The following is a 22172-nucleotide window of genomic DNA, read 5'->3' as shown; positions in this document are numbered from 1 at the left end:
TTACAATCACAAAATTTTGCACAGACGCCTCATGTGACTCAGGGAAGGTCATAGACTATGTTTTGACAGTAAAATTTAACCCCGTGCTTTACAGTTACTCTCCAAAAAACCTGCCTCTTTTAAAGTGAATGGGGCTACAGGTTATTAATAGCAGCTGTGATTGGTTGCTATAGGAACAAAGGAAATTGTTAGTATAAGAAGCTTATATGTGAGGTGATATGAGGTCAGTGTGAAGATGGATAGAGAGAAAGACAGACTGAGACAGACAGACAGACAGGAAAAGAGACAGAGACAAACAGACAGAGAAAGATAGGGGAAAAAAAAGCCAGACACACTGGGAAAGAGACAGAAAGACACACTGGGAAAGAGACAGAAAGACACACGGGGAAAGAGACAGAAAGACACACGGGGAAAAAAAGCAGACGGACACACGGGGAAAAAAGGCAGACGGACACACGGGAAAAAAGGGAGACGGACACGGGGAAAAAAGGCAGACGGACACACGGGGAAAGAGACAGGCGGGGAAAGAGACGGGCGGGGAAAGAGACGGGCGGGGAAAGAGACGGGCGGGGAAAGAGACGGGCGGGGAAAGAGACGGGCGGGGAAAGAGACTGACAGACACACCGAGAGACAGACAGACACAGAGAGAGACAGACAAAGACAGACAGACAGAGACAAACTCACAGAGACAGACACAGACAGACACACAGAGAGACATACAGACAAAGACAAACAGACAGAGACTGGGCTAGAGACAGAGAGACAGTTACCATCCCGGGCAATGCCGGGTGCTACAGCTAGTTCTAAATAAATACAAGACAATGGTTTGCATTTAATTACTTTTGTCACTTTAATGTGAGTGGTACAAAAGCAGGAAATTAATCTGTATCAAAAAGTTCACTCCTTCACCCTTGATACATATATCAGAAAAACAACTTTAAAAAGATACAAAAAAAAACAAAAATTAAAAAAAAAAAAATAATGAAGATAAAATGAATTTGTGAGGCTTCACCACAGAATATTATACTTTTATATGGTTTTAAATAGATATACTGAGAACTTATCTTATAGATTTTTTTGGGAAGCTGCAAGTAAAATTGATACTTTCAAAAATTAGCTGTAAACCTCATTGCAGTTTATGGCATATACCTAATCCCTCCATACAATATATACAGATGCCTCAGAACAAATTGTAAGCATTTCATTTTAAGTATATTAACAATTATGACAATTTCTCAATCGTGAATGACAGATGGAAATATATCCCTTTAACATGAAATTAAAACAAAAATCAATTTGGATACGAAGCTGTGGAAACAGACCCCAGAGTGCAAGATAAATGTTATGCAACCATTAAAAGGATTACTGTGGTTAATATAGTCACCAATCTCTATATACTATTTTATAGAGTAGCAATAGGTTTTATTGAACAGGGTGGTAGTGAGGTATTTAACAAGTTTTCACCGCTGGGTTTTATGTGATCCCTCCAGATCTTCAAAATCTGTTGTTGTATGGTAAAAGTTGAGGAGATGCCAGAAGCCCTGTTATCAAAATCGGATGGAACTATTTTTCAAAGAACTTCTATTGAGCAATGGTTATGTGATTATGGGTCTGCACATGACAGAGATCACCTGCACTACCGTCAGGATTGGATATTAATAGTTGTGAGGCCTCAGTTCTTTCATTCTCGTTGTACACTTCAAAATAGTTGCTTGGTAAAATAACATAGCCAGCGCCATTTTTATAATCAAACACTTCTTTCTCCAGTCTTTCCAGATTACGCTCTTGTCTTCTGCACCTCTGGTTTGCAATTCTAAGCTTTTTCCTCAGTTTATCAACCTGTTCTTCCAACTGTTGTATTCTCCTCCTCTGGTGGACTGTATCTTCCACTGTATAATTGTGGTCACATATCACGGCTATGTGACTAGGGGTATATGGAGGAGGCAACAGCAAACCAATAGCCGGATCGATTTCTGGGATAGCAGGGACAGGTGCACTCAGTTCCTCTTTTTTAATATTCTTTGTGGTCTTTAGGAAATGACAGAAATGTATGTTAGATACTAACAGGATATATATACGTATATCGGTGAACAGATATCTACAAAGACAAACTTTCTTTTCTAATTTTTTAGATTAATCTAAAATCAAGGGAATTAATTACATTTCAATCTGAGAAAGTGATATGAAATACTATATCCTTCGGGGGGAATGTTTTTGCTAAAATCAAGATGATAAAACAAAAGCAATCTAGATATGCATATATACACACACATTTCTCTATTATACATACACACATATAAAATTAATTATATATACATATATATATATATATATATATATATATACACATATATATATATATATATATATATATATATACATATATACACACACATACATATAATATATATATATAATATATATACACACACACACACACATATATATACACACACACACACATATATATACACACACACACACACACACACACTGCTTGCAAGATGAAAAGATATTGTCTGCTGGAGAAACGCAGGTCCCTGCAGAAGAGGTAATGCTCACGGGAGAAAGCAGAGTATGGCTATGTGCGCACGTCGCGTAAAAACATGCAGTTACGCTGCGCTTTGTAGCGCAGCGTAACTGCATGCGTCCTGCGTCCCCTGCACAGTCTATGGAGACTGTGCAGGGGCCGTGCGCACGTGGCGTCTCAGAGCGCAGCGCTTCGGCTACTGCCGAAGCGCTGCGCAAAAAGAAGTGACATGTCACTTCTTTCCTGCGCTTTGCCGGCAGCTCCTGCTCTGTCTATGGCAGGAGCTGCAGGCAGAGCGCATGGAATCGGCGCTCACTACGGACATTTCTGCAGCGATCTAAAGCGCACATGTGCTCTTCAGATCGCTGCAGAAATTTCTGCAGGGCTTGTACGCAACGTGCGCACATAGCCTATGAGTCTATCCCGTATATGGAAAAAGCACAGGTGTCAGTCAGGAGTGCAATGTTGTACCTGAGGCGCCATGGCCGTCAGCATACTCAGTGATGGAGGCAAACTACAAGGCTGATCAGGGAGCAGGTGACGTCACAGTGTCGTGCAGAGGCCAAACAGGGCCCCTCCTTTCTACGCGTTTCGTAACCGTTAGTGTTCCTTCCTCAGGGAACAGGTGCAATGTGTGCACTTTTGAAGGTAATAAAAAAATATTTTCCCCTGCCACATGAAGCGGAATGCAAAATTGACAGCTTCATTAATTGTGATTCACACAGTGTGATTTATTGCATATACTGTAAAACGTGCACTATACATTAGCAGGGTTGTATGACAAGAAGAGTAGAAAAAAAACGCACAACGGAACACTTATCCAACATAAACAGCAAAAAAGCTGTTTGTTCAGGCGCAGTTAGGCAGTTTGTTACTGTTCAAAGTGGATGTGCCTGGCTTTCAATTTTATGCCACTGAGAAGGTGTTGTGCCCTATTAGATTTGGCAACTAGCATGAACAGATGCTATGAATTTAAAGCCCAACAAATCACCAGGAGTTTCCTATGGAACCTAAAGCCAGTGCTATACTGGCACTATCAGGCTGATTCTATACAGACCTTTAGTTGTCAGCTAGGATGTATAGGTTTTGAAACACAAGTAAGTAAAGTTTATAAAATTATCTGCTTGTTGAGTGACAGCAGCTGAGGATCAGATAATAGCTGGGGGGGCATTCATAGTTATACCCTCCCCCTGTTACTTATGCTAATTCTATTATAGAATCAATTTACTATAAGGACCTGTGCTGATGTCATACCCATGTGACCAGAAGGGAACATGCATTTTGGAGAAGGAAAACCTTAATCCAGGAAAAGCTGGAGTAATGGACCAAAATACCTGTGGACAGATGCAGAAGTCTCATTGAGTTAGAGAAATTGTTTGCAGCTATTGCCTAAAAAGGTTATGCAACAAAATATTAAATTATGGGAAACATTTTTGTCCAGGACATTTTCGTTTTGTTTTTTTTTTTTAAGAAAATGTTTCTATTGAACCACAATTCAAAAGCAATGTGATTTTCATTAGTTGATATTAAGTAAATTTAATTGACAATATGAAGGAGGAAGACAAAAGATGAAGTTGGAGATCTCCTCACTTTAACCCCTTCACCCCCGGGCATTTTGTGTTTTACCGTTTTGTTTTTTTCCTCAGTCTTCCGAGAGCCGTAACTTTTTTATTTTTCTGTCAATCTTGCCATATGAGGGCTTGTTTTTTGCGGGACGAGTTGTACTTTTAAATGAAAGCACAAGTTTTACTATATAGTGTACTGGAAAACGGCAAAAAAATTCCAAGTGCGGAAAAATTGCAAAAAAAGTGTGATGGCACAATAGTCTTTGGGATGTTTTATTCACCGTGTTCACTATATGGTAAAACTGATGTGTTGTTGTGATGCCTGAGGTCAGTGTGAGTTTGTAGACACTAAACATGAATAGGTTTACTTGTATTTAAGGGGTTAAAAAAAATTCACAAGCTTGTCCAAAAAAAAGGGAATTTTGTTTACTTACCGTAAATTCCTTTTCTTCTAGCTCCTATTGGGAGACCCAGACAATTGGGTGTATAGCTTCTGCCTCTGGAGGCCACACAAAGTATTACACTTTTAAAAAAGTGTAACCCCTCCCCTCTGCCTATACACCCTCCCGTGGATCACGGGCTCCTCAGTTTGGTGCAAAAGCAGGAAGGAGAAAACTTATAAATTGGTCTAGGGTAAATTCAATCCGAAGGATGTTCGGAGAACTGAAGACCATGAACCATAAGAACAAATCAACATCAACAACATGTGTACACAAAAGAACAACCAGACCGAAGGGCACAGGGGCGGGTGCTGGGTCTCCCAATAGGAGCTAGAAGAAAAGGAATTTACGGTAAGTAAACAAAATTCCCTTTTTCTTTGTCGCTCCATTGGGAGACCCAGACAATTGGGACGTCCAAGAGCAGTCCCTGGGTGGGTAAAGCAATACCTCAATAAAAAGAGCCGAAAACGGCCCCCTCTTACAGGTGGGCAACCGCCGCCTGGAGGACTCGCCTACCTAGACTGGCGTCTGCCGAAGCATAGGTATGCACTTGATAGTGCTTCGTGAAAGTGTGCAGACTAGACCACGTAGCTGCCTGAAACACCTGCTGAGCCGTCGCCCGGTGCCGCAATGCCCAGGACGCACCTACGGCTCTGGTAGAATGGGCTTTCAACCCTGAAGGGAGCGGAAGCCCAGAAGTACGGTAGGCCTCGAGAATCGGTTCCTTGATCCACCGAGCCAAGGTTGACTTGGAGGCCTGAGATCCCTTACGCTGGCCAGCGACAAGGACAAAGAGCGCGTCTGAACGGCGCAGGGGCGCCGTGCGAGACACGTAGACCCGGAGTGCTCTCACTAGATCCAAAGAGTGCAAATCCTTTTCACACTGGTGAATTGGATTAGGGCAAAAGGAAGGCAAGGAGATATCCTGATTTAGATGAAAAGGGGATACCACCTTAGGGAGAAATTCCGGGACAGGACGCAGAACCACCTTATCCTGGTGGAAAACCAGGAAGGGAGCTTTGCATGACAGCGCTGCAAGCTCAGACACTCTGCGAAGTGATGTGACTGCCACCAGGAAGGCCACCTTCTGAGAAAGACGGGAGAGAGAGAGACATCCCGCAGCGGCTCAAAAGGCGGCTTTTGAAGAGCCGTCAGGACCCTGTTAAGATCCCAAGGTTCCAACGGACGTTTGTAAGGTGGAACCATGTGGCAAACCCCCTGCAGGAACGTGCGGACCTGCGGAAGCCTGGCTAGACGCGTTTGAAAAAACACAGAGAGCGCCGACACTTGGCCCTTGAGAGAGCCAAGGGACAAACCCTTGTCCATTCCAGATTGTAGGAATGAAAGAAATGTGGGTAATGCAAACGGCCATGGAGGAAAACAGTTATCAGAGCACCAGGATAAGAAGATTTGCCAAGTCCTGTGATAGATCTTGGCGGACGTTGGTTTCCTGGCTTGTCTCATGGTGGCAATGACATCCTGAGATAACCCTGAAGACGCTAGGAGCCAGGATTCAATGGCCACGCAGTCAGGTTGAGGGCCACAGAATTCAGATGGAAAAACGGGCCTTGTGACAGCAGGTCTGGGCGGTCTGGAAGTGCCCACGGTTGACCCACCGTGAGATGCCACAGATCCGGATACCACGACCGCCTCGGCCAGTCTGGAGCGACGAGAATGGCGCGACGGCATTCGGACCGGATCTTGCGTAGTACCCTGGGCAGCATCGCCAGAGGGGGAAACACGTATGGCAGTCGAAACTGCGACCAATCCTGGACCAAAGCGTCCGCTGCCAGAGCTCTGTGATCCTGAGACCGTGCCATGAAGGCCGGGACCTTGTTGTTGTGTCGTGATGCCATGAGATCGACGTCCGGCGTTCCCCAGCGGCGACAGATCTCTCGAAACACGTCTGGGTGAAGAGACCATTCCCCCGCGTCCATGCCCTGACGACTGAGAAAATCTGCTTCCCAGTTTTCTACGCCCGGGATGTGAACTGCGGAGATGGTGGAGTCTGTGTCTTCCACCCACTGCAGAATCCGCCGGACTTCCTGGAAGGCTTGACGACTGCGAGTGCCGCCTTGGTGGTTGATGTAGGCGACGGCAGTGACATTGTCCGACTGGATTCGGATCTGCCTGCCCTCCAGCCACCGATGGAAAGCCAATAGGGCTAGATATACTGCCCTTATCTCCAGGATATTGATCTGAAGGGACGATTCTATTGGAGTCCAGGTTCCTTGAGCCCTGTGGTGGAGAAAAACCGCTCCCCAACCTGACAGGCTCGCGTCCGTGGTGACCACGGCCCAGGTTGGGGGTAGGAAGGATTTTCCCCGGGCCAGAAATGTGGGTAGGAGCCACCACTGAAGTGATGTTTTGGTTGCAAGTGAAAGAGAGATGTTCTTGTCGAGGGAAGCCGAACTCTTGTCCCATTTGCGTAGAATGTCCCATTGGAGTGGCCGTAGATGGAATTGCACGAACGGCACTGCCTCCATAGCTGCAATCATCTTCCCCAGGAAGTGCATGAGGCGCCTTAAGGGGTGTGACTGACTCCGAAGAAGTGACTGCACCCCCGCCTGCAGAGAAAGCTGTTTGTCCCGCGGTAGCATGACTAACGCTGGCTGGGTATGAAATTCCATCCCGAGGTAAGTCAGTGATTGGGTCGGCGTCAACTTGGATTTCGGGAAATTGATGATCCACCCGAACTGCTGGAGAGTCGCCAGAGTGACGGTAAGACTTTGTTGACACGCCACCAGAGAAGGGGCCCTGACTAGGAGATCGTCCAAGTAAGGGATCACCGAGTGGCCCTGAGAGTGCAGGACCGCCACGACGGATGCCATGACCTTGGTGAAAACCCGTGGGGCTGTCGCCAGGCCGAAAGGCAATGCCACGAACTGGAGGTGTTCGTCCCCGATGGCGAAACGCAGGAAACGTTGATGTTCGGGTGCGATCAGCACATGGAGATAAGCATCTTTGATGTCGATCGATGCTAGGAAGTCTCCTTGTGACATCGAGGCGATGACCGAGCGGAGAGATTCCATCCGAAACCGTCTGGTTCTCACATGTCTGTTGAGCAGCTTGAGGTCCAGAAGGGGACGGAATGACCCGTCCTTTTTTGGCACCACGAACAAGTTGGAGTAAAATCCGCGACCACGTTCCTGAAGGGGAACGGGAATCACAACTCCCTCTATCTTTAGAGCGTCCACTGCCTGAAAAAGTGCGTCGGCCTGTGCGGGTGGTGGGGAGGTTCGGAAGAAACGAGCCGCAGGACGAGAGTTGAACTCTATCCTGTAACCATGAGACAGAATGTCTCTCACCCATCGGTCTTGAACGTGTGGCCACCAGGCGTCGCCAAAGCGGGAGAGCCTGCCACCGACCGAGGATGTGGTTAGATGAGGCCGAGAGTCATGTGGAGGCCGTCTTGGAGGCAGTGCCTCCCGCGGCCTTTTGGGGGCGTGACTTGGACCGCCACGCATAGGAGTTCCTCTGGCCTTTCTCCGGCCGGTTGGACGACGAGGATTGGGTCTTGGCGGAGGGACGAAAGGACCGAAACCTCGATTGGATTTTTCTCTGCTGAGGTCTCTGAGGTTTGGACTGGGGTAAGGAGGAGTCCTTTCCCGAGGATTCCTTCATAATCTCATCCAACCGTTCGCCAAACAAACGGTCGCCAGAAAAAGGCAAACCAGTTAAGAACCTTTTGGAAGCAGAGTCTGCTTTCCATTCGCGCAGCCACATGGCCCTGCGGACTGCCACGGAGTTAGCGGATGCCACAGCCGTACAGCTAGCGGAGTCCAGGACGGCGTTCATGGCGTAGGACGAAAATGCTGATTCCTGAGTGGTCAAGGAAGAAGCCTGCGGAGCAGAATTCCGCGTGACGGCATTAATCTCAGTCAGACATGCCGAGATTGCTTGGAGAGCCCATACGGCCGCAAAGGCCGGGGCGAAAGACGCGCCCGTGGACTCATAAATAGACTTCACCAAGAGCTCTGTCTGTCAGTGGCATCCTTCAGGGATGCGCCATCGGCAACAGACACAACGGACCTAGCAGCCAATCTAGAGACTGGAGGATCCACCTTGGGAGAGTGTGCCCAGCCCTTAACGACTTCAGGTGAAAAGGGGTAACGCGTGTCAGTGTGCCGTTTAGCAAAGCGCTTGTCCGGGACCGCTCTGGGCTTCTGGACAGCGTCCCTGAAGTTAGAGTGATCAAAAAACGTATTGCGCGTACGTTTGGGGAATCGAAATTGGTGTTTCTCCTGCTGAGAAGCCGGCTCCTCTGCAGGAGGAGGTGGGGGTGAGAGATCCAGCACCTGGTTGATGGACGAGATAAGATCATTTACCAAGGCGTCCCCCTCAGGGGCATCAAGGTTAAGGGTGAAGTCAGGGTCAGAGCCCTGAGTTCCCACGTCCGCCTCGTCTTCCTGAGAGTCATCAAGCTGGGATCCAGAGCAGCGTGAGGAGGCCGGGGAAGAGTCCCAGCGAGGCCGCTTAGCCGGCCTGGGGCTGCGATCCGGGCAGGAGTCCTCCGCCTGGGACCTAGAGGCTATCCTGGGAGCGCGCTGCGGCGCGGACCGAGAGGGGCCTGGAGGAGACAAACTAACAGGGGCCGGGGCCTGTGAAGGGCCCGGTCTGGACTGCAAAGCTTCAAGGAGCTTAGATGACCATTTGTCCATAGACTGTGCAATGGATTGAGAAAGTGACTGGGAGAGTGTCGCAGCGAAAGAGGCCAACAACGGTGACCCCCTGCAGACTGCTCAGGGGGAGCCGGGGGATCTACATGAGCCGAGGGGCCCACAAGTGCCCGAGGCTCCGGCTGAGCAAGCGTGGCAGGAGTCGAGCATTGATCACAGTGGGGGTAGGTGGATCCCGCAGGCAACATAGCCCCACAAGAGGTACAGGCCGCGAAAAAAGTCTGTGCCTTAGTAGCTTTGCTGCTTGTGGACGACATGCTGTTGTCTCTTAGGAGAGTGACCACTGAGGGTATATGGGAAAAGGGTATACAGCCTTTCCGAACAGATATATATATCTATATATATATCCCGGCACCCTAGGGGGACCAACACCGGGTGACCGGTGTGACTTACCAACCGCTAACGAGCAAGGGGCGGGGATTAACCTCACACGATCCATGATGTACCCAGTACTTCATGGGTCGTTAAGGGGTTTAGAGCTATTTCTTCATATATCACAGCCGCTATTTCTTCACATATCACAGCCGTGCTTCTGGCCGCTGACTGAGGTAGGTGTGATACAGATCTTGTCAGGTGAGACACACATTTAAGGAGCTGTATGTCTTCAGTCTGCAGCACATCCAGACATCTGCCTATGACAGGCTGCAGTTTTGAGTTATATCAAGTACTCCATTTTTTCCACTCTTGGAGGACCTCTTTAAGTACTATGTCTAAAATGATAACAGTGATCCTGTAAGATATAGTAAAAACAGAAATTGTAACTTACCATGGGCTTATTTTCAGTGTAGGAAAACACAGTTGGAACAGCATTGTCCTTGAGTAGTTTATTGTTACAAGCCCTCTTGAAGCAGTCTGGTGTAAAGTGGTCAGAACAGATGCTACTGTACTTGGTTGGTTTAAAGTCGGCCCTTCTGACTGCAGCCTCCCATTTCTTACAGAGAATTGGTCGTGTTAAGGGAAATCTAAAGAAAAAGAAAAATGAAATAAATGTAAGAAAGAGCAACTCTGAAGATTTCTCGAAAATTCTTTTTCAATGCTGCCAACATAACATTTATACATCTAAAGCCTCACTGAGATGACCAAAAAGAGGCATATTTAAAGAGGACTTTACACTTGAGCAAGTTAATCGCCACATTGCAAAATAGTGAATGCAGAGCTGAAAAAAAAAAATAAAGACCTGGCTTTGTTATGTTTAAAAAAACATGTGGATCGCAATAATAATGCAATGCAAGCGCGCTGCTTCACATTTTGGCAGCGGTTTTCTACAACTCTTTGATTTCAATGGGTGCAGAACGCAGCCAAAATGGCAAAAACAATTGACATGCTGCTTCTTTGAACGCATGGTTTTTGCCACAAAATATGCAAATTAAACGCAGGATTTGGAAACGCAAAGTGCGGACTAGAAATTCACATTTTCCATAGACTTTGCTGGAAAATCAAAACACATGCATTTTGGCATGAAAACGCTGCAGTTCAAAACGGACCTAAAAAGCAGCTGAAACGCAGGTGGAAACGGAAAGTGCGCACATAGCCTGAGGGGGTGAAATTTTTAGAATGGTGTCACTTTTGGGTATTTTCGGTCACATATTGCGCTGGCAGTCTTTTAACCTTTCCTTGCGGCTGCGCATTACAGTACTGTGATCTGCCCTCAGGAGGGCAGGTCACAGTGCGCCTGCGCAGGACCGCAATGTCTGCCTGCATTGATATTTACCAGGATGGGGACATATTTACCAGGAAGCAGCACAGGATGGGGACATTAGTACAGGATGGAGGACATCACTACATAATGAAGGGGGGGGGGGGGAACTTGTATGTATTTATAGGATTTAGAATGCTACAATGGCCCATACATCTGACAACATATGGGGGGAGCGCCCAGACTCAAACTCTGCACCGGGGCCCATCAGATTCTAGTTAGAAGCTTTTTACCTTTTTGCAAAAATGTATACACTAAGTACCCTGTTATTAAGCACTTGCAATTTATTTATTTATAGTCCGGGTATTTTTCATACAATTTTTCTCTTTGGTTTTTTCTACTAGTAATGACTGGTAGCAGCACATTTAGGACAGGCTCATCACTAGTAATGATTGGTAGCAGCACCTTTAGGACAGGCTCTTCACTAGTAATGACTGGTAGCAGCACATTTAGGACAGGCTCATCACTAGTAATGACTGGTAGCAGCACATTTAGGACAGGCTCATCACTAGTAATGATGACTGGTAGCAGCACATTTAGGACAGGCTCATCACTAGTAATGATGACTGGTAGCAGCACATTTAGGACAGGCTCATCACTAGTAATGATTGGTAGCAGCACATTTAGGACAGGCTCATCACTAGTAATCACTGGTAGCAGCACATTTAGGACAGGCTCATCACTAGTAATGACTGGTAGCAGCACATTTAGGACAGGCTCATCACTAGTAATGACTGGTAGCAGCACCTTTAGGACAGGCTCATCACTAGTAATGACTGGTAGCAGCACATTTAGGACAGGCTCATCACTAGTAATGACTGGTAGCAGCACATTTAGGACAGGCTCATCACTAGTAATGATTGGTAGCAACACCTTTAGGACAGGCTCATCACTAGTAATGATGGGTAGCAGCACCTTTAGGACAGGCTCATCACTAGTAATGATGGGTAGCAGCACCTTTAGGACAGGCTCATCACTAGTAATGATGGGTAGCAGCACCTCTAGGACAGGCTCATCACTAGTAATGATTGGTAGCAGCACCTTTAGGACAGGCTCATCACTAGTAATGATGGGTAGCAGCACCTTTAGGACAGGCTCATCACTAGTAATGATGGGTAGCAGACCCTTTAGGACAGGCTCTTCACTAGTAATGATTGGTAGCACCTTTAGGACAGGCTCATCACTAGTAATGATGGGTAGCAGCACCTTTAGGACAGGCTCATCACTAGTAATGATGGGTAGCAGACCCTTTAGGACAGGCTCATCACTAGTAATGATTGGTAGCAGCACCTTTAGGACAGGCTCATCACTAGTAATGATGGGTAGCAGACCCTTTAGGACAGGCTCATCACTAGTAATGATGGGTAGCAGACCCTTTAGGACAGGCTCATCACTAATAATGATGGGTAGCAGCACCTTTAGGACAGGCTCATCACTAGTAATGATTGGTAGCAGACCCTTTAGGACAGGCTCATCACTAGTAATGATGGGTAGCAGCACCTCTAGGACAGGCTCATCACTAGTAATGATTGGTAGCAGACCCTTTAGGACAGGCTCATCACTAATAATGATTACTAACAGCAAATTTAAGCCAAGCTCGCTCCTAAAAATGATTGGTAACAGTACACTTAGACCATGCTCACTAGTCTAGGAGCAATACTGATAGCAGCACATTTAGGCCAGGGTCAGTGAGACTAGACTCGGTTGGTCCGCGCCACACAAGCTCACTTCCACGTGAGCGCGCACCACACTTCACCGCGCGCTTTAGGGGAAGCGCATGCGCACAGTGTTTGGAGGGAGCGCGGTGACTATGGCTTCACGGAAACCTAAAAGCCATCGCCCCCTCACCGCCTTCCCGTATATCACTCACTTGTGGAACGAGATGGGTTTATCCTTGTCATATCGGTTTTTGCAGCCGTACGCAGAGCAGGACTGCACCATCGCGCCGGCTCACTCCGCCTCTTGTTTTTCAGTGATGTGCTGACCCGTTTTTCTTTCCTCTCAGACAGCAACAAACTAATAACGTCAAGTCTTCTCCGTTCACCGTCCCGAAGGATAAGCGTCTCGCCCTCCACCGATTACCGTTTATTAATTGAGAGAGAAATTAGCGGGTAGTGCTCCTCCCGGGTCCAAGATGGCTGACAACGCTTCAACTCGTCACGTTTGCTAACTCAGTGCGCGCCTTCCATTTGCCAGCCTGAGTCACGTGATGATATTTGCATGTGCTACGCCCATTTTCATGTAGTTCTCTGAGAACGTCATTGTGGGATAGGTTTCGGGGAGGAGAGGAGGAGCATGACGTCAGTGCACGGCAGAAGCGTGCGAGCTCAGAGACGAGCGCCACCTAGAGGCTTCTATTGTACAGCCAAGGAGTGCATGAGGAGCAATCCTAACGCCATTGGAACATGTTCACACATTTTTTGCAGTTTATACTTGTGTTTTTCACCTATTAATTTGAATGGGTGAAAGGCGAAGCAAAAATGCTTAAAGAGGTTATCCACTACGGTTACATTAATGGCTATCCTTAGGATAGGCCATCAATGTCTGACCCCTCCACACCCCCACAGATTTCACACATCCGTTTTTTGCTGAGCGGCACAATATGCAGCATATTTAGCCCATGCGGCGGCCGGATGGAACAATGCCTGGCACGTTTTTTTGTGCGTCGAAAAAACCACATTGCGCCGTATCCGGCGCATTGCGGCGCAATTTACAATGCAAGACTATGGACGCCGGATGCAGCGTTTTTTTGCACTACGCATGCTCAATATCAAGCCGTATCCATCAAAAACCGGACGGGCCGCATGGAAAAACTTATGCAACGGATCCGTTTTTTTCGCCGCATCCGTTGCATAGGTTTTTGAGCCGGATTGAGCCTCACTGCAAAAACCAGAGGTGTGAAAGCAGCCTAGGGCAGTTCTGGAGCTGCCGTCTTCTGATAGTGGCCGTGGCTAGGTACTGCACATCCGCCTCCTATTGATGTGAATATATGTGCAGTACCCAGCTCCAGCCACTATCAGAAGCCGGCAGCTCCAGAACTGAGCATTTCCAGCCGCATGCTGCCGCCATCGGCACCAAGAACAGTTGATCAGTGGAAGTGCGGGGTGTCAGACCCCAGCCGATCAGAAATTGATGACCTATCCGAAGAATAGGCCATCAATGGTAAAGTAGTGGACAACCCCTTTAACACCTTGCAACTTTGGGCGTACTGGGTACGTCCTGGCTGTCTGGGCCTTAATGACCTGGCAATCGCGGGAGTTCAGGCGCTGTACCCCTACCATGAGAGCCAGGGGCGTACAGGAAAATCATGGGGCCACATAGCAAAAGTCAAAAAATACAATAAAATATTAACATAATAAACAGCATATATGTTACTGGGGGGCCATACAAGTTACTGGGGACGCATATACACATTATGAATTAATCTTTATCCTAGCCAGGCTCTACATCTACCAGTCCAGTAAGTAACAAGAAAACAAATCTCCATAAAACCATTATGAAAATATTGGCGGAAGAGTACCACATCAAGGCCCCTTATACGCCAGCACAAACTCCAGGTTTTTCATCTTAAATGTATGCTTGGCGTCATCATGTATGTACTATTGTGAAGGTATTTATATCTATTTGCCGTTGTTCCTGCCCATCTTACTTGTTTTTAATTATCTTCGCCAAAACCCCCTCCTTGTGTTTAATAAACTATTTATGCATTCAAAAACTCCTCTCTTCTCCGGTTATTCAGTCCAGTAAGTAGACTATTACCAGGCCCAGCTTTGTCTGCAGAGCACCAGTCTAGGCAGTGCTGTGTGCCTGTGCTCCTGTCTTGTGACTGTGTGCGATGCACTGAGCAGCGCTGGGCCTGACGGTCTCACTGGGCAGCGTAGGGCCTGACGATCACTGGTCAGCGCAGTGCCTGACGATCACTGGGCAGCGCTGGGCCTGACGATCACTGGGCAGCGCAGTGCCTGACGATCACTGGGCAGCGTAGTGCCTAACGGTCGCTGGGCACCGCAGGGCCTGACGGTCGCTTGGCATCGTAGGGCCTGACGGTTGCTGGGCACTGCAGGGCCTGACGCTCGCTGGGCACCGCAGGGCCTGACACTCGCTGAGTAATGCTGCGACAAAATAGTCATACAATTACCAAATAACACATTATATAGTGTTACTGAACAGAACCCACCATACCAAGACCAATAATACTACTATACATTGCAAAATAATGCCGCCACACCATGACCAAATATCACCACATGGAGTCTGAATATAACCACCATATAGAGAGAAGGTATGCACACCAGTGACTATGTAAGGGGGGATACATGTAATACCGTAGCAGAAACTGCTGTGTGAATACTGGCCTAAAAAATACAATAGCTATATGTGAGAATGAAAATGTGACAATGGAATCTGCATAACTGCTATGAACATATGAATGAAGAGAATACCGTGACGAGGTGTTGGGGCTCTGTTGCATTGATCAATTCAATAGCTAAATTTCTCTTTATTCATATGTTCATGGCAGTAATGCAGATTCCATTGTCATATTTTCATTTTTGCATGTAGCTATTGTATTTTTCAGGCCAGTATTCACACAGCAGTTTCTGCTATTACATGTATTCCTCTTGCATAGTCACTGGTGTGCATACCTTCTCTCCATATAGTGAAGGTTTTTTTAGTTTTTGTACCCAGTTCAGACTTATAATGGTGTTGCAGACGTTATTTCTCAATTTGAATATAACCACCGTCCTGTTACTGAGCAAAGTCCACTGCACAAGGACCAGTGGGTTCACACGTCAAATCCCAAAAAAATCTGCAGTATGTGAACTTGGCCTAAAGTAGCGATGTCCTCCTTCGTGCCCCTCACCACACACACAATATAAATTTTCAGATGTCTCTCCCATATAATAGTAACGATTATGACCTTCTTTATAGCCTTAGGTGCCAAAATAAATCACTGCACAGCACAGGGATAATACACACAGTGATGTCACAGTACAGGGATAATACACACAGTGATGTCACAGTACAGGGGTAATACACACAGTGATGTCACAGTACAGGGATAATACACACAGTGATGTCACAGTACAGGGATAATACACACAGTGATGTCACAGTACAGGGATAATACACACAGTGATGTCACAGTACAGGGATAATACACACAGTGATGTCACAGTACAGGGATAATACACACAGTGATGTCATAGTACAGGGATAATGCACACAGTGATGTCATGGTACAGGGATAATACACACAGTGATGTCACAGTACAGGGATAATACACACTGTGATGTCACAGTACAGGGATAATGGACACAGTGATGTCACAGTACAAGGATAATACACACAGTGATATCACAGTACAGGGATAATACACACAGTGATGTCACAGTACAGGGATAATACACACAGTGATGTCACAGTACAGGGATAATACACACAGTGATGTCATAGTACAGGGATAATGCACACAGTGATGTCACGGTACAGGGATAATACACACAGTGATGTCACAGTACAGGGATAATTGACACAGTGATGTCACAGTACAAGGATAATACACACAGTGATATCACAGTGCAGGGATAATACACACAGTGATGTCACAGTACAGGGATAATACACACAGTGATGTCACAGTACAGGGATAATACACACAGTGATGTCACAGTACAGGGATAGTACACACAGTGATGTCACAGTACACGGATAATACACACAGTCATGTCACAGAACAGGGATAATACACACAGTCATGTCACAGTACAGGGTTAACACACACAGTCATGTCACAGTACAGGGTTAACACACACAGTCATGTCACAGTACAATGTTGACACGCACAGTCATGTCACAGTAGAGGGTTAACACACAGTGATATCACAGTACAGGGTTAACACACAAGGATGTGACAGTACAGGGTTAACACAGTGATGTCAGAGTACAGGGATAACACACAGGGATGTGACAGTGCAGGGTTAACACACAGTGATGTGACAGTACTGGGATAACATACAGGGATGTGACAGTACAGTTTCTTTCTGTAGTGTTACAGGCAGACATTTGCACATTCTTATACTCACCTGCTCCTGTGAGAGATGATTAGTGGCTGCCTCTGGCATCATGCTCACTTCCTGTCAGTCCTCCTGGCTGTGCTCAGATCCTGTCCTTTGCTTTTTCTTTCTATTCTTTCTGTTCTCGCTTCTCCTCATTTTCTCTGCTCTTTCTGCCTCTTTTCTCTACGTGCAATGCTCAGGTCTGTGCTCCTTCTGCCCTTCTATATTTTCAATCTCCCGCGCTGTACTGAACAAGCTTCGCCCCCTCTCCTGATTGGCTGTTCTTCTTCTGGCATCTCTTACACCTCTCTGATTGGAAGAAGATGCTGCCTGTCCACTCCCTCCTCTTCAGCAGAGGCCACGTGGTGTGCAGTGTGGGCGTGTCTGCTCCTCTGTGTTGCGGTACTGCAGCTTTACAAACAGTGCGGGCCCCCTGCCGCCTTAATCAGCTGCTTGGTGACTGGGCAGCCGATGCTGGGAATGAGTAAAAAGTGAAATCGCAGACACAGCGGGCAGCCGTCACGGGGCCCCTTTCAGGTCACAGGTCCCATAGCAGTGGCGTGGCCTGCCTCTATTGACGGTACGCCACTGATCAGAGCTTATCTTGTGGCTTAGACCCGGCTGTCACTGACAGCAGAGGAGCCTGGACCACTTCGGGCAGTTTGACTCCCTAAATGCTGCAATCAATAGTGATCGCAGCATTCAGGAGGCAGGGATAGGATTGCTCTCCTCTCCCAAGTTACTAGATGATGATGACCCCGAGTTACCCAGCTACGGAAAGCCTCGCACACCATGCCAGATGCATGGTGTGTGATGCGAAGTGTCAAAGTTGCGAGTGTAACACTAAGGCCAGTGTCCCACTTGCAGCTGTATCTCACGCGAGTTTCGCGGTGCATCACCCGTTATGGACTCACACTCTGCTCACAGGAGTAGGTCAGCAGCATAGAGATGCATGCAACCGACCTTCTCCTGTGAGCAGAGTGTGAGTCCATGCCAGGTGATGCACCGCGAAACTCGCGCGAGATACACGCGAGGCAATAGCAAGTGGGACACTGGTCTTACAGATATAAGTCACTGCAGTTATCGAGCATTGCAGTGGATTATATCAGAGATCAGACCACTGAAATTTAGTGTCTCATAAAGGGACTAAGTAAAAAAGTGAAAAAAATGGTAAACGTATTAAAAACAATCTGAAAAAAATGATTTTAAAAAATGTATATTTATGTAAAAAAACAAACAAAAATGTACACATATTTGGTATTGCCTCATACGTAACAACCCAATCTATGAAACTGTCACACTAGTTGACCCCGTCACTGAACACTGTAAAAAAAAAAATAAAAACACAGCAAAAGTATGTATTTTCATCATACAGCTGACAAAGTGGAATAAAATGCGATAAAAAATTCATATATAAATAAATATGCTACTTCTGAAAACTTCATTTTGTCCGGCAAAAAAACAAGCTGCCACATAGCTCCATCAGTGGAAAAAAATATATAACTTTCAGAATACATCAATGTAAAAACTTTTTTCCTATAAAATAGTTTTTATAGTGTAAAAGCGGCAAAACAAAAAAATACAAAAATTTGGTATCCCTGTAATTGTACTGACTTGAAGAATAAAACTGTCATTACTTTTACGGCACGGTCAACGGCGTTAAATAAAAAAAACAAAAACAAAACCTGAATTATTGTCACTTCATAATTCTGCATCACAAAAAGCGGAATAGAAAGCAATCAAAACAATTATGTGGCCCAAAATGGTACCAATAAAAGCTCCAACTCATCCTGCAAAAACCAAGCCCTCACATTACTCTGTCGGCAGAAAAGTAAAAAATTATAGCTTTCAAATTCGGCAATGCAAAAAAATCTTTATTTTGTAAAAAGCGTTTTTTTAGCGTGCTAGTCGCCAAATCTAAAAAATCAATATAAATCTGGTATTGTAATCATACCGAATGGTGAACAGTATAAAAAATAAATAAATAAAGCCAATTCTTCAACTGCTGTTGTTTATTCTACCTCCCACAGATCACAGTACGGCGCAGCTCAATTTTATCCTGCGCTCTATACTGAGCGTTTACATCGAGGATTACGTGTAAATATCTGAAAATGTGGATTCAGATAAAATTCCAAATGGAAAATTCACTGTAATGAGGTAGAGGGAGTCACTTTGACCTTCCGTTTGGTGTGTGGTCCGGCGGTGTCCATCGTTTTCTGTATCTTTTTAGGCATGCACAAAAGTGCGGTCATCAACCGTTTTGTTCACCTTTGAAAAGACGGACACTGCTGAACAGAGGCCAAACAGAGTCTGGAGTAAAGCGGGCTTTATACGCTGTGATCTCGCTAGCGAGATCGCAAGCGATCATACCTGCCCCCGTCGGTTGTGCGACACGGGCAAATCACTGGCCGTCGCGCACAACCTCGCTTACCCCGTCACACTGACTTACCTGTCCTGCGACGTCGCTCTGGCCGGCGATCCACCTCCTTTCTAAGGTGGAGGGTCGTGCGGTGTCACAGCAACGTCACATGGCAGCCGTCCAATAGAAGCGTAGGGGCGGAGATGAGCGGGACGTAAACATCCCGCCCACCTCCTTCCTTACGCATTGGCGGTAGAGGCAGGTAAGGAGATGTTCCTTGCTCCTGCGGTGTCACACATAGCGATGTGTGATGACACAGGAACGACGAACAACATCGCTAATTAGAAGAGAATGATTTTTTGTTTTAGGACGACCTCTCCGCGGCAAACGATTTTGGCCGCTTTTGCGATCGTTTTAGGTCGCACATAAGTGTCACACACTGGGATATCGTTAATGATGCCGGATGTGCGTCACAAACAACGTGACCCCGACGATAAATCATTAACGATATCGTAGCGTGTAAAGCCCGCTTAACTCTGCTGCCTCATAGTGAATGGATCCATCGGGGGTTTCATCTAAATCACGCATTTTGGAGATGTAGATGGAAACCCTGATGTAAGTGCTCATCATATAGCACAGGATAAATGTGAACTGATCCAAAATGTTCTGTACCAAAATCGCCACCAAATCCAACCCACAAAAACAGAAATATCCACTCATGTCCATCATCCATTAACGGAAATATAGTCCGCAAACAATTCTAGGAAAATCTGTGCTCCAAAAATCAAATGTCGCTTCTTTCCTGGTGCTTCCGAACTTGTCATGTCCACAGGTCCTGGGTCAGACTTGGTTCCATGCCTACGAACCTGCTCTGGACTGGAGCTCTGTAGAGGTTCTTCATTGTGGGCAGATTTGCCGCAAGAAATGTTTGATTTTTGAAGCCTCAGTGATGCCTACCCTGGAACTCGATGCCGCCTGCCTTTCGGGGCCCGGTAAAAGGCCTCTCAAGGAACAGCCATCCACCCTACCCCTTCTACCAGCCATTCATACAGCTATTAAGAACATCTTGCTGGAGAAAAAACTTCCTTCAGGTCTGGTGCAGAGGGGGCATAAGGGGGGGTACTGTAGCACCGGCGTCCCTGTACTTCCATACCTCTCCTCTGCAGGTATGCCAACTGACTCACTGTCATCATCGTCCACATGTGCTCATGCTTCCTGCTCCTTCCACGGCCTGTGCACACAGCACAGGTCCCCTGTGAGTAAGCTTAGGACGTGTGCGCACACCTGCACTCCTTTTAAATCGCCGGCATGCCATTTCCTAGAAGTGCCTCTCAGCCTATGGCTGAAATTCACTAGGTACTTAAGGCATCCTCCCACTAGGGGTGGTGCTTGTGCAACATTCTTAGTCAGTCATATGGCTGCTAGCTAATTCTCAGGTCTCGTGCTCCTGTCCTGTTACTTATCTGTTCCTGGCATGCCCTCCATACCTGTCTGCTCCTGCCTTTCTCTCTGTCTCAGCCATCCTGCCTGTACCCACCTGCACCTGTGTCCATACTTGAGTCTGTTTCCTGTCCTGGGGGTCAGCTGCCACAGTCTACGTCACTATCCTGGGAATGGTACCTGGCGTCCTCCTCATGGAAGGTGCTTAGTCAAGCCCCTTCTACTAAAGGGTAAACCCAGGTCCTTCCTGTGGTCTAGTGGGTCCACTTCCACTCTTGCTCGCTACCTCAACACCAGCAGTGAGTGTTACAGCTACCATGTACAAGGAAATACTGGAGAATGTAATGCTGCCACATGGTAAAACCAAAGTAGGCAGGGGCTGGACATTCCAGCAAGACAATGATCCTAAAGGGTACTTTACACGCTGCGACATCGCTAACGATATATCGTCGGTGTCACGTCGTTAGTGACGCACATCTGGTGCCGTTAGCGACATCGCAGCGTGTGACACCAAGGAGCGACAATCAACGATCACAAAAGCGTCAAAAATCATTGATCGTTGACACGTCGCTCCTTTTCATAATATCGTTGCTGCTGCAGGTACGATGTTGTTCGTTGTTCCTGCGGCATCACACATCGCTATGTGTGACACTGCAGGAATGACGAACATCTCCTTACTTGCGTCCACCAGCAATGAGTAAAGAAGGAGGTGGGCGGCATGTTCCGGCCACTCATCTCCACCCCTTCTCTGCTATTGGGCGGCCGCTTAGTGACGCCGCATTGACGTCGCTATGACGCCGAGCGCACCCTCCCCTTGAAGGAGGGATGTTTCGGCGGTCACAGCGACGTCGCTGAAAAGGTATGTGCTTGTGACGCTGCCGTAGCGATAATGTTCGCTATGGCAGCGATCACCAAATGTCGCACGAATGACGGGGGCGGGTAATATCGCACACGACATCGCTATCTATCGCATGTAAAGCACCCTTTAGCATACAATCAATTTAGGCAAAAATTGATTGGCAAAGAAAAATGTTTGCCTCCTGCAATGGCCAAGCCAGTCACCTGATTTAAACCTTGTAGAGCACCTTTGGGATGAGTTGTGGCCCGTACCCATCGCAATAAAGATGAACTGTTTGCAGATTTGTAAATGGAATGGAGCAAGATCCCTCAAGATGTATTGAATACCCTAGTGGCTTCAATGCCCCGTCGGTGTGGTGCAGTAATTAAAGCAAGAGGTTATGCTTCAAAATAATAAGTTATGGCATTGTAAACAATGAATTACTTTCTATGTTGTGATCCATAAATAGTACATACAAAACTTTTGGCAGTCAGTTTTCTTTAATTAAATGACCATACCTATATTGAAACGCATTCTGGTTAAAATTAAGGTCTTGCATGATCACAAC

General features: G+C 46.7%; 1 protein-coding gene across 1 annotated transcript; it reads right to left on the bottom strand.

Moving 5' to 3' along the window:
• Positions 1-852: 852 nt before the first annotated feature.
• On the bottom strand, positions 853-13088 carry THAP1 (THAP domain containing 1). Its single transcript, XM_075338580.1, has 3 exons — positions 12781-13088; positions 9981-10176; positions 853-2028 (listed from the first exon to the last, which is right to left on the bottom strand). The coding sequence occupies exons 1-3, from the start codon at positions 12849-12851 to the stop codon at positions 1582-1584; spliced, it is 714 nt and encodes a 237-aa protein (XP_075194695.1). The 5' UTR covers positions 12852-13088; the 3' UTR covers positions 853-1581.
• Between the last annotated feature and the right edge of the window lie 9084 nt (positions 13089-22172).

This window comes from Anomaloglossus baeobatrachus, chromosome 1, assembly GCF_048569485.1.
Source record: "Anomaloglossus baeobatrachus isolate aAnoBae1 chromosome 1, aAnoBae1.hap1, whole genome shotgun sequence".
Taxonomy (NCBI): domain Eukaryota; kingdom Metazoa; phylum Chordata; class Amphibia; order Anura; family Aromobatidae; genus Anomaloglossus; species Anomaloglossus baeobatrachus.
This window is presented reverse-complemented; position numbering and strand designations above follow the sequence as displayed.

Bases quoted from the DNA above. Each gene is read 5' to 3' on its own strand.
- THAP1 (XM_075338580.1), bottom strand. From the start codon at position 12,851: ATGGTGCAGTCCTGCTCTGCGTACGGCTGCAAAAACCGATATGACAAG. The intron at 10,177-12,780 runs GTGAGTGATATA...CTTTTTCTTTAG, and splicing joins AAACCCATCTCGTTCCACAA to ATTTCCCTTAACACGACCAA. The intron at 2,029-9,980 runs GTAAGTTACAAT...CATTTCCTAAAG, and splicing joins ACACTGAAAATAAGCCCATG to ACCACAAAGAATATTAAAAA.